Source organism: Kogia breviceps, chromosome 6, assembly GCF_026419965.1.
Source record: "Kogia breviceps isolate mKogBre1 chromosome 6, mKogBre1 haplotype 1, whole genome shotgun sequence".
Taxonomy (NCBI): Eukaryota; Metazoa; Chordata; class Mammalia; order Artiodactyla; family Physeteridae; genus Kogia; species Kogia breviceps.
Window position 1 is genome coordinate 59620229 of NC_081315.1, and position 12803 is coordinate 59633031.

Here is a 12803-nt window from a genome sequence, read left to right on the forward strand (position 1 = left end):
CCCCCACAAATTGGTACTTTTATCTCCATTTTATAACTAATGAAACTGGGAGTCAAAGAAAAAAAAAAGAATTAGAACATTACCGCTACCATTTAAACACCCTCAGTGCCCCTTTCAGCTGTACTCTCCCCAGCTCTCCACTAAGGTAACCACTAGCCTGATATTTGTACTTATCATCCCTTGTTTTGGTTTATGGTTCACCTCATATTTACTTCATGGTTTTGCATGTTTTTGAACTTTATATAAAAATTTCATACTCCGTGAATTCTCTCTGCAGCTTTTTTTTTTCCCCTCAGCGAATCACTTGTTGATTCATAAGTGAAATCCACATTTATGTTGATCCATGTAGCTGCAGTTTGTTTTTCACTGCATTAAAGTAGTCTTCATAGGAAGAGTCCACAATTTATTTGACCACTCTATTTGGCTTATAATCCCACATCCTCACTATTACAAACAATACTCTATATGTCTCTTAGTTACATGTGTGAGAAGAGTTTCTCCAGGGTAGGTGCTGGATTTTTTTTTTTTTTTAAAGGAGAGAGGAACAAGGGTTTGAAATGGCAAAAAGGAGCAAAAAAGGCATTAACCCCTTCTCCAGTCCCAGTGCTGTGTGGGTGTGGAAGTCTGCAGGGTGAAGAGTATTGTTGGAGTGTACTGAGACCTCAGGGTTGATATTCTTCCCTTATATCAGGGAGATCCTTACCTGTGGGTTCCCTGTTATTCTCAGGGTGACTTTCCCCCTTGGGCCTCATTTTGCTTTTGATCATCTCCATATCTTTCAATATGGCTCCATATGGATGCAGTAGAACTACAACACAACAAATAATCAAGCCTGACTGGAAATTCAGACTTAATTCAAAAGAATTGTGTCTCCTATTATGCCTATTTTTGTGAGTCTGTCATACATATAACCTTATAAATCATCATTATCATCATCTCAAGTCCTTTATTCATTCTCTTTAATCAGTAAGTATTTATCAAGGGTCTTAGGTCCTGGCACTGTGTGGATTCTGGTAATAAATACCAACATCAACAAGAAAAACCTTAGGGAGGGTGGGAGGGAGGGAGACGCAAGAGGGAAGAGATATGGGAACATATGTATATGTATAACTGATTCACTTTGTTGTAAAGCAGAAACTAACACACCATTGTAAAGCAATTACACTCCAATAAAGATGTTAAAAAAACAAAACAAAACAACAACAAGAAAAACCTATTTCCCTGAGTCAGATAAATGAATTCTTGGTACAATTAATGGTTATATCAAAGCTGTTGAAGCATGGTCAGCCTTGGTTTGTGTGGGTTTCTCCTACAGCCCAAGTTCCTCCTACACCTCAGCCCTCTCAAATCTACCCCCTGGAGCAGCTTCAGTTAAAAGTAGGAATTGATCAGATGGACTTGATTGGAAGAGTAAAGCATTCAAATTATCACTTGTGCATTATTCTTTAACAAACATATGTGTTAGGAGCTTGGCCAGCATGGCAGGTACAATGGCGAGCAGATAGATATGGATTATGACTCTATGGAACCCATAATGGGTGAAGCAGACTTTGATCACACATTTAAATAGAATAGCAAACACCACAATAAGTACTATGAAAGAAAAGTGCACAGTGTGATGAGAGCAAATGATAAGGAATCTGACCCAGCCTGGGAGGGAAGAAAAAGAGGGTAAGCTTCCTAGAGAAGGTGGTGCTTGAGTTGAGATCTGAAGAATAAGAGTTCACTAGACAAAGGACGGTGGCAGAGGAAGAAGGAGTGTTGCAGCAGAAGGTTCAGCAAGGCCAAAGTCAGGAAACTTTAAATTCATTACCGCTAATCTCAAATCAGCCCTCAAGGCTTTCCAGAATGAGAGGGGCCAGGAAAAGCAAAGAGCCGTTGTAGAGTCTAAAGACCAATTAGATTATTCCTGCTCCAAAAAGCAGATTGAACCTCATAAGGACCTGAACTAAATAAAGACTCTCACCTGCAGGCATCTCTTTATTCAGTAAATATGTAGCATCTACAACAAAGTACTGTTCACAGTCCTAAGAAGGGTGGGAAAGGGAGGGCAGCTCAAAGGGCAAATGCAAAGTCGACCCTGCTCTCAAGAAACTCTTGTTTTTCCCACATTTAGATTCCTGATACCCATTGCATTCCAGCAGACCAACCGCCCTGTCCCTGTTGTATACTCGCTCAATACTGAATTTCAGCTCTGCAACAACGAGAAGGTGTTCCTGATGGACCCCAACACATCTGATATGTCACTGGCGGAAATGGATTACAAAGGGGCCTTCTCCAAAGGTAAGTCCTTCCCTTCACCCGCAGACAGAGAGTCCACTGGACTTGAGAAGCTTTCAGATAGGTCCTTGGACTAGCATCTCTGCTTATTGGCTTTCAGTCAACTCTCCAGGGAAGATTCCCCCAGTGTTGGTTCCAGGGCAGCCAAGGTTTAGTCAAGGAACAGACCCCAATTCTTCCTTCAAGCTATTTCAAAATAAGATCACATTCTTGGTGCGATAATGACCAGCAGTGCGATACTGTGGAAAAGCACTGATCTGAGTAGTAAGAACACTGGGGTTTCCAGCCAGATTCTAACCCATTGTCTGACTTTGAGTAAACTGCTTCATCTCTCAGTTCCTCAGAGAGATTGCAATATGACCCTACTGCCTGCCAGCCTCAAAAGCTATGCCAAACATACATGTGCTCTCCAGCAGGCTTTCTCTACTTGAAATGGTTCCTCTGTCCCCTCCCTGTCCCAAACATGGTTCCCTTGACTTTCTTCTCCTTCCAGTCTCTATCTAAATGTTAACCTCCCAATAGAGACTTGCCTTGATTGCACCAGTCAATCTAATATAAGCCTTCATATTTGTCACTTTCACAGAATGCTGTTGATTTTTTATAGTACTTATCACAATTTTTAATATTATAATATATATATTTCTTTACTTATTTTTTGCCTATCTCTACCACTAGACTGTAAGTTCCATTAGAACAGAGATTGTGATCAAATACCAAATTTGCACGCCATACCACCAATGCCAAGGTGCTCAATTAGTATTTGTTGAATGAATTAATAATAAATGAATCAATCATCTGCCTTTCCTCTCAGTTATCTCTTCTGCCTTTCTCTTACTTTTAATCTTCTGCTCACATCTGTGTTGTTTTCTCTCATCCTAAAAACACATCCCGTAACAGAAAATCTCTCATCCCTACCTCTCCCTCAAACTTCAGCCCATGTTCTCCTTTTCGTTTCTCTGAGAAGCTTCCTGAAGGAGTGGTGAGCACACACTGTCCTCATGGCCGTTCTTCCCAGTGACCCCTCCATCCGTCTGCTGCAGGCTGGGTTTGTCCTACCGCGGCTCAGAATCCTCTCCTGTCCATGACACCAAACCTATGGATTTTGACACTTTTTTCCTCTTTGGTTTCCTTTGCACCAGCCTCACCTGACACCATCTTACCTCTCTGACCACTTCTAACTCTCTGGCCTTGGGTCTCCATCCTCTGCCCCATCCGTGTTACTGTCTCCATGTTCCATGCTTGACTCCTGTTCTTACTTCAGTGCTACTCCGGTCACCCCCATGGCTTGGCTCATCCCTTTACCCTGAACTCTTCTTAAGCTCCTACTGCTCCACAACCATTCCATGAAAATTAACCTTGTCCCTGGTCCCTCCTGAGCTTCATTTCCACACTTCCACACGCGGACCCAAACTGCCAAACCCCTCCAAGCGGATGTCGTTCAGACACCTAGCGACATCTAGAACTGGACTTATCTCCCCCCAAACATGTTCCTCTCACATCCACTGCCCCACGGACTGCATCACCATACTCCAGGTGACCCAGCCAAAGACCTCAGGGCTATCCTCTGCTTCTGCCTTGCCTCCTGTATCCCATCTATCATAAGATGAATGGTTCCAACTCCTAGACACTTCTTGAATGCATCCCCTTGCCTCACCACTATATTTTGGATACCTATTTCTTGCTAGAGCGTTAAAATAACTCCCTACCTGTGATTCTGGTCTCTTTGTCTTCATTCTCCATGTTTCTAAAGCCCAGGTGCGTTGACATTAAGCCCCCGTTTAAAACCTTCCGGCGTTCCCTATTACTCCTATAAAATCCTCACACCATGAATCAACCTTCCCGGGAGTCTCTCCTGCCAGAGCCCTCCCAACGACCTGCACCCCAATCACTGGCCTACCCAGTGCCATAGTAAATGCCTGGGATAAACATCTGGAGTCAGACGAATTTGTGCTCAAATCCTCCTCCCCACGCGTCACAGATATGAAACACTGGACAAGTTATTTAAAATAGGGCTAATAATTGAACCTATCTCTTAGGCTCTTGGGAGGATTAAATAAGATACTGTAGGAAAAGAACTTGATGCCCTAGCAGGAACTAAGGAAAAGGACCTACACGGGGGCTGATATCTTTCCAGCCTTCCGTATTTTATACATGGACTTGCGTTTGCCTAGACTGCCCTCCCCAGCTTCTCCCACCCGCCTCAAATGCTCCATCTGACAACTGCCCACTCATCATTCAGGATACTGCCCAATGTCATCTCTTCTTTAAATCCTTCCATACCTTTCCAGCATCGTGTGGAAGTTAATAGTATGGGTTTTTCGAGACAAAGCACTTTGACTTTGCATCTCACCCTCACCACTTACTAACTTTGTGACCTTGGACAAGTCACTTAACCACTCAATTTCCTCATCTGTAAAATCGTGAGCACTACATGAGTTCTTCCATGGGGAGGACTTAGTACAGTACCTAGCAAATGGTATGAGTTTGATAAATGTCAGCTATTATTAGCAATTGCTTTGCTTTTATTTCTGCCCTCTCATCTGTGTCTCACTCACCTTCGTATCCCCTGCACGTAACAGAGTGCTTGCCCTACCCTAAATACTTAAGCAACATTTACTGATTAAAAGAAGCTATACATGAATGAATGTGTATTTTAGGGGCACATGGACCCCACAGCTCTTCATAGAAAGGTACTTTTGACTCTAAAGGAGCATGTTAAATCCTTCCTATCTTTGACACTTATTTTCTCTTTAATCTTAAAGTCTGACCTAATTAATGCCTTGCAATCTTTTCAGGTCAAATCCTTTATGGCCGAGTACTTTGGAATCCAGAACAAAACCTTAATTCTGCTTACAAACTCCAGCTGGAGAAGGTCTATCTTTGCACTGGCAAGGATGGCTACGTGCCTTTCTTTGATCCCACGGGGACAATCTACAATGAAGGGCCACAGTATGGATGCATTCAGCCAAACAAACACCTAAAACACAGATTCCTGCTGCTGGTATGCTAACTGTAGTGTTAAAGGGCTGACACACGAGTAGATCTCCTCAGCTATGGTTTTTGCCTGAAGCAGATAGAACCCCACTCTTGACGGTTTTCTACAGATATTGTTGTTGTTACTTCTATCAGCTTAATGTTAGTATTGGGTTGGCCAAAAAGTTCGTTTGATCTTATGAAAAAACCCAAAGGAACTTTTGGCTAACTCAATACATATTACCAAATGTGAAGGTTTGGTGGGTAACAAGAGAAGCTGTTACTGATGTTCTAGGAAGAGGAAAGTCTAAGCCAGTGTTTCTCAAAGTGTGTCCCAGACACCCCTGAACATCCCCAATATTCTTTCAGGGCATCCACAAGGTCAAAACTACTTTCATAATGATACGATGATGCTTGCCTTTTTCATACTCAGTCCCTCATGAGTGCTGAGAGTACAAAGGAGTATTGATTAAGTATTGATTGAAGAAGGAATATTGAGAGTATTGATATGGCTTCAGATTCCACATTGTGACTAATCTTTAGAAAAAAATACCACTTACTGAGTTTTGATTTAGTATCCAAAAAGAATATCCATAATTATCTGAAAAAGTTATTCAAACATTTCTCTGTCTTCCAACTACATAGCTTATGTGAGGCCAGATTCTTCATATACTTCAGCCAAAACAACATGTCACAACAGATTGAATACAGAAGCAATTGTGAGAATCTAGTTCTTTAACAGAGATTTGCAAAAATGTAAAACAATGCCAGCTCTCTTTTTGGGAGGTGGGTGTGAATACAGACATTTTCACTAAAAAATATGTTACTTATGTTAACATGTAGTGAGTTTCTCATTTCTATTTTAAAATGAATTAGTAAATACATTTTTTCATTTAAAAAATTGTTAATTGTAACATAATTACAGTGTTAATTTTAATATAGTAAACACTGATAGATATCAATCACATAAAATGAAAGCTTTGTGGGGTGGGGGGGTCCTTAATATTTATGTTCTGAGACCAAATAGCTTGAGAATTGTTGGCCCAGACCCTCTCAACCATTGGGTTTTGAGATCACAGAGGCCACCAAGTATCCTCCCTTGAAGAGGGCAGTCGGTGCCCCGAGGCAGCAGTCAACTTAAGGAGAGGGTTCCTGCAGCATGTACCCTCCTGACCCGACCCAAAGGAGGAGTGGAGAGTACCTTTCTCCTCCCAGTGACTGCCACCTGCCAGTTCAGTGGTTCTGTCTTTCTAAATCTTGTGTTTCTTTATTCTGAAATCCTAGGACCGCAGTCAGCCAGAGGTAACGGACAAGTACTTCCATGACGTGCCCTTTGAAGCCCACTTTGCTTCTGAGTTGCCTGATTTCCACGTGGTCAGTAGCATGCCAGGCGTGGATGGATTTACTCTGAAGGTGGATGCACTCTATAAGGTGAGTGTGGTGAGAAGAATAGAAGCACAGGATCAAGGTCATTTTAAAGGTTACAAAAAGGAGGATGACATCATCTCTTTGATGTCAGTTTCTTTTATAGCATTCTTACTGGCAGGTCTTTTAAAATTGTTGTTAAGCTCATCATTCATCCAAAATTTTACCGTCTATCTAATAGACCAATAAAATTCTTTAATTTGCATATAGTCACTTGTCATGGCTCTTTGCTGCACCAGCTGATTTTCACAGGCATGTGGAAATATTTAACAAACTCATAAATACAATTCAGTAATTTAGAATGGCAAGAATTACTAGTATTTGATAAGCAAAAATACTCTAAGTCCCAGTAATAAAAATAAACTTCCAAGATCAAATTCCACTCTTCTCTGTCTCCAAATAGTAGGCCATGACCTTGGATTTCAGAACTATTATCACTCTTCAGAAGTTATTTCATAATCATGGAGGGTTTCCATGGGGGCAGATGAGAGGGAAATAAAATACTTGATGACATAACTCAGGGGAGGATCCAAGAAGTGTTAAGATTTAGCAGATTTTTGTCAAGTATCTGTGTATTATGCACAGAGTAGGTGGTTAGTGAATATTTGTTGAATGACTCTATTTTAGCTAAAGTTCATCAATAAATAGTAAATTGGCATAGAAAACAATAAAAGGTACTGGGAATAAATGTGATTATTAATACTATTACTCCACTGCAATCAATAAAGGCCAACACATCATAAGTGATGACTTACCTAAAGAAACCCTGAAAGATCAATTCTTAGGGCTATTTCATGCACGGGTAGTGAAACTGAAAAAAAAAGTGAGTATCTGACGCAAGATCACCTTAATGTGGAAATAAAACAAGACCTCAAAATATTCAGTTCAGTTCTCTATTCACAGACACCAACCATGGCTAATGCTTTTCTTTTTTCTTTTTTCTTTTTTTTTTTTTAACTTCATCAAAACCTTCATTTATTCTGCTACAGTTACAGTGGCATATTTACTAATCTTTAAATGCACCATGCATAGTCTTACCTCAACATTTTTCTTAAAGCGTGCCAGTTATGGTCTGATTTATTCCATGACTTTAAAAGCAAGAGGTTCTTTAGTGGATCAGTTTCCTTTCTTTGTTTTAATTGAAGCACATTTGACACACCATATTATGTTCGTTTCAGGTGGACTCCAGTGGCAAGAATTACTTGCAGTGATTTGACATTTGCATACGTTATGAAATGATCAATGTGATAAGTCTAGTAACCATCTGTCCCCGTACAAAGCTTTTACAGTATTATTGGAGCTATTCCTTATGCTGTGTATTACATCCCCTGGCTTATTTATTTGATAACTGGAGGTTTGTACCTCTTAAGCCCCTTTGCATATCACAATGCTCCCCACACCCTCCTCCCTCTGGTGACTACCCATTTCTTCTCTGCGTCTATGAGACTGTTTTCTTTTTTTTCTTTTCTTTTTTTTTTTTTTTTTGTGGTAGGCGGGCCTCTCACTGTTGTGGCCTCTCCCATTGAGGAGCATAGGCTCCGGACGCGCAGGCTCAGCGGCCATGGCTCAGGGGCCCAGCCGCTCCGCGGCATGTGGGATCCTCCCGGACCGGGGCACAAACCCGTGTCCCCTGCATCGGCAGGCGGATTCTCAACCACTGCACCACCAGGGAAGCCCAATGAGACTGTTTTCATTTTGTTTTGTTTGTTTGTTTTGTTTTTCAGATTCCACAAATAACTGAAACCTTATGGTATTAGTCTTTCTCTGTCTTATTTAGCTTAGCATAACGCTTTCTAGGTCCATCCATGTTGTCACAAATGGCAAGATTCTTATCTATGGCTGCATGGTATATATATACACATACACACACCCAACACATCTTCTTTTTCCATTCATCTATTGATGGACACTTAGGTTGTTTCCATATCTTGGCTACTGTAAGTAATGCTGCTTTGAACACTGGTGTGGCTAATGCTTTCCTTGAAACCGTTTATCTATTGGGGCTTGTGGTGGGCAGCTGTCTTTCTATCGCCTTTCCTCAGAGGTGGTCTGTGGGCAGCATGACATGTTCGCTTTGTCTCACCATCTCCTCTTCCTGCAGGTGGAAGCCGGACACCAGTGGTATCTCCAGGTGATCTACATCATTGGACCTGACAGCATCTCAGGTCCCAGGGTGCAGCGCTCTCTCACGGCCCCTCTGAGGCGCAACCGAAGGGACCTGGTGGACCCCAGTGGCTGGCTGACCCTTGACGAATCCCTCATCTATGACAATGAAGGGGACCAAGTCAAGAATGGCACCAATATGAAGTCGCTGAATCTGGAGATGGAAGAGCCAGCTGTAGCTGCTTCTCTATCCCAAACCGGGGCGTCTATCAGCAGCGCCCTTGCTGCCATTATGCTCCTATTTCTGGTATTTTTGGTGGCTTGTTTCATCACCAGGAAACGCGAGAAACAGAGGAAGAAGCCGCCCACAGGGGACATTTTGGAAGAATACCCTCTGAATACCAAGGTGGATGTGCCCAAGAGGGGCCCGGACAGGGTGGAGAAGAACGTGGACAGACAGTACTGCACCGTGCGGAACGTCAACATACTCAGTGAAACCGAGGGCGCTTATGTGTTCAAAGGCGCTAAAGTAAAAAAATTGAATCTGGAAGTCAGAGTTCACAACAATTTGCAAGACGGAACAGAAGTTTAATGGAGGAGATCCATGAGTATTTTTTTTCTAAAATCATTTTTATAAAACGGGGGAAAATACTGGTATTTTTATAATCTTGCCGGTTGAAAAGGGAAAACTATAGCTTTGAGTGGCGGAGGCACACATCACATGCATCAGCTCACAGCTGAGCTACCTCATTAAACAAAGAACCACTGAGACCCCAGAGGATGGAAGTAGTTCTTTCCGTGGATCCCATTAACCATGTCAGCAGTGACAGATTGTTCCTTCTGTAAGGCTGATCTTAGAAAGCCAGTGTCTGGTGTTAGGACAGGAGTGAGCCCCACAGCTGGTGTTGCTCAGAGGGCTGGGGGTGTACCAGGCAGGTCTCAGAGGTAGAGAGACAGGGAGGCAGGGCCTTTGGTCTCCTCCCCCGACTCCAACTCCCTTCTGCTTGAGATTTTCCTTGGCCTCTGCACAGCAGAGTTCACGTTGCTGACGCCCAGGTTCTGCTCAGAATTCTGCTAATCAGCACCTGTGTGTCTGCTCATGTGTCCACTTGACAACCTGCCCTCCATGGCTTCTGATTGTACCTTGTATCACCAGCCCTTTTCACCTGGGAGTTCAAAGTGGTCTGGACTAGAGCATTTCTCCACGACTCAAAGGAGAAACCTCGGCCTCACCTGTCAGGCATCAGCCACAGCGGAACCCTCCTTATGGAGGGGGGGAGGACTGAAACCTGGGGAAAGGAGGGACCTGGCAGGTGCCTCAGAGGACATCAGTGATGCCCTGCACCCTAGGCCCAGGGGGATGTCCTTGGGCCCGGCTGGTTTACACTGCAGCCAGGACACATCCAGACATCCTCCCTGACAAAGGACGCCACCAGGCAAGATTGCTGCACTGTGGCCTTTTTATTCAGCATTGCTGTGGATGCTTGAAACACCTACCACAGTTCCTGCTACCCCAGGCTTTTCCCAGTCCAATAACAGACAAGCCGTGTGCTTTGCTAGCTGTGGGGATTTTATTTTGTTAGGGTTGCAGAAAAGTCAGAGGTTCATTTGAATAAAGCAAATGAGGAGAAAGCTCAGGCCAGAGCGAAATCAGAGTTAATGGATGTCAACTAGTAGTCATACCAGAAAACTACCAGTACTCACAGTAGAAAAGTACTAGTACTCCCAGCAGATAAAGTACTGGTACAGCAGATAAAGTACTAGTACAGCAGATAAAGGCACCGTTCCTGGTACAGTGTTTCAGGGATTTCTCTTTGGGGGGTTCTTTTTTTGGTAGCTCAGGCACTTACTTTATCATATCCGCACATGACAAGGCCATGAACACATGGCTTTAAAATGATTTCGTGTTCAAATAGCAGCTTGATGACGTTGTACGTAGTGTGTGCACCGCTTGCTTTTGTGTTTCAGTTTTGTTTCTGCTGTGTTGGCAAAAACATAAGCATGCGTGTCATGTTACTTTGAACTGGAGGCACCATTCCATTGTTCAGGAGTAAAAGACAGACCCCTTCCTGATGCACAGCACACTGTAATTACTGAGCAAATCACAGAGCATTCACATTGGGTAATATTTGTATTAGCATGACCCTAGCTCTTTGAGAACATTCCACACTGGAGATACTTTTGTCCTAAAAGCTAGAAAGAATGAACCACGAAAGGTTTTAGGCATCTCAGCCAGAATCCAAGCTTCTTGAGAGAAGGGCGGGTGTGAGCCATGCCTTGGGTTCTCCAGCAGTGCCTTGTGCATAACAAGCGCTCCAGGAATATTTGTTCAGTAAACAACTGAATGGTGTCATGGGTGAATGATAGAGGAATCCATTTAGGGAGGGGAGGAGAGAGAGTATGGTGGCAATATCACAAGGGTAAGTAGAGGGGGAAAAAAAAAACTATCTCTTCTACTTGGATTATAAAATAATCTTCTCATTGGAGCAAAGAAGCACCACTTGATAGAAAGTTGATGCTAATTCTGCAAGGACAGGAAGCCAATTGCTCATGGAGCAACTTTTGATTTGGCCTGTTGTTTATCACCGCTCCTAGGTCCCTGAATGCTTGCACGTTGAAGCAGCAACTTTCCACTTGCTCTCATAGTCTTCTTGCACTGCCTTTCTCTTCCTGCTAAATAGGACACATGGGTGGGCAGAATGTAGACAGATGGCAGAACGAAGCCAGTGCGGGAAGGAGTGGAGGCTGATCTCAGAGTGCTCCTAGCGGCCTCCGTGGAATAGTTCTCGAATGACAAGAGCAGCATTGCTGAGGACCATGAGATAGTGAGTTATCAGCGTGAAAGGAAAGCCCTTGGGGTATCCCCGCATCCTTTCCTTTCTGTCCCCCACTACATACACTTTATTGAGTGCTGATCCTTCCCTAGTGGACGCACATTTGTGAAATAGAAATTGCTCCGAGATGTAAAACTGAGATTTACTTCTTTGATACGGAATTTTTCATTTCTTTTATGTTTTATACTTCATACTAGGAAGCAGAGAACTTGGTGACTGATGTGCAGTTATACTTCAGTCAAAGGTCTCCTTTCAGTTTTTCTAACTTGCTCACTAAGGCCTTGTGTGTGTTTTACTAACCTTTTATACCATGTCTTTAGGTGAGAAGGAACAAAAGACCCTCAGGGGTTGCTATTTGCTATCACATGCTGGCTGTGAAGGTTAAAAGATATAAGAGTCTGCACCTTTGCCCTTAGATTGTACCCTAGGCCTCCTGGCAGACTCACACAGATTCTGACAGGTAGATGCAGAAAGTGTTGGGATGTGTTTTGCACAGTTTTGCAATAGCCAGTCTCGGTGTCCCACAGGTATTCATTCTACTTGGATACTACACACCTGCTCAGACTTGAGTAAAACATCTGTGGTGCTGTCAACCTGATTTCTTGACTCTGAAATGATCTTTGTATTTCCAATACCAATTTGTGTGTTATGAATTTCTGATTTCTCCAATAGCATATGCCACTATATAAATTTGTATTCATAAATAAGTCTGGTTGTGGTTTTTTCACTATGTTCATCTCATTAGATTCTTCATCTCATAAATGTAAGACAATGCCATTGAGATGGCAAAATCATTCTAAAATTTGAGACAACGGTTTTTGGAGAAAATCCCTTTGAAGGGGTTGCATCCGAGACACTCGCTACTTGTGCTAAGATCAAGAATAAATTACCTATCCCCATATTATCATAGTTCTTCTTTTGCAATCTGTTGAAACCCCAGAACAAAGAGGAATGACTAAAATCTCCATGTGCAATACAATAAGATGATTATTTACACTATATTTATAATCATCAAACCTTCTCAGGACACTTGATATAGTGTGAAAATGGCTATGTCCTTTTATACAGGCACAAAGATTTGTTAAGTGTCCGTGACTCACCCTGGAGATGACCAAAGCTCCAAATAAGAATTTATTGGCTCGTGCAGGAAAAATGGCAGAGTCAGAATGAAACTTAGCCCAGGCATTC

The 12803-nt window shown here is 42.6% G+C and overlaps 1 protein-coding gene across 2 annotated transcripts in view; it reads left to right on the plus strand.

The window, feature by feature from the left end:
* FRAS1 (Fraser extracellular matrix complex subunit 1) overlaps positions 1–12322 on the plus strand; it is a 450824-nt gene extending 438502 nt beyond the window's left edge. For both annotated transcript variants that reach the window (XM_059065863.2, XM_067035878.1), the window contains 4 exons: positions 2117–2283; positions 5076–5281; positions 6538–6684; positions 8780–12322. In XM_059065863.2, the coding sequence (XP_058921846.1) occupies positions 2117–2283; positions 5076–5281; positions 6538–6684; positions 8780–9373 (1114 nt within the window). In that variant the 3' untranslated portion in view covers positions 9374–12322. The remainder of the gene's footprint in view (positions 1–2116; positions 2284–5075; positions 5282–6537; positions 6685–8779) is intronic.
* The last annotated feature ends 481 nt before the right edge of the window (positions 12323–12803 follow it).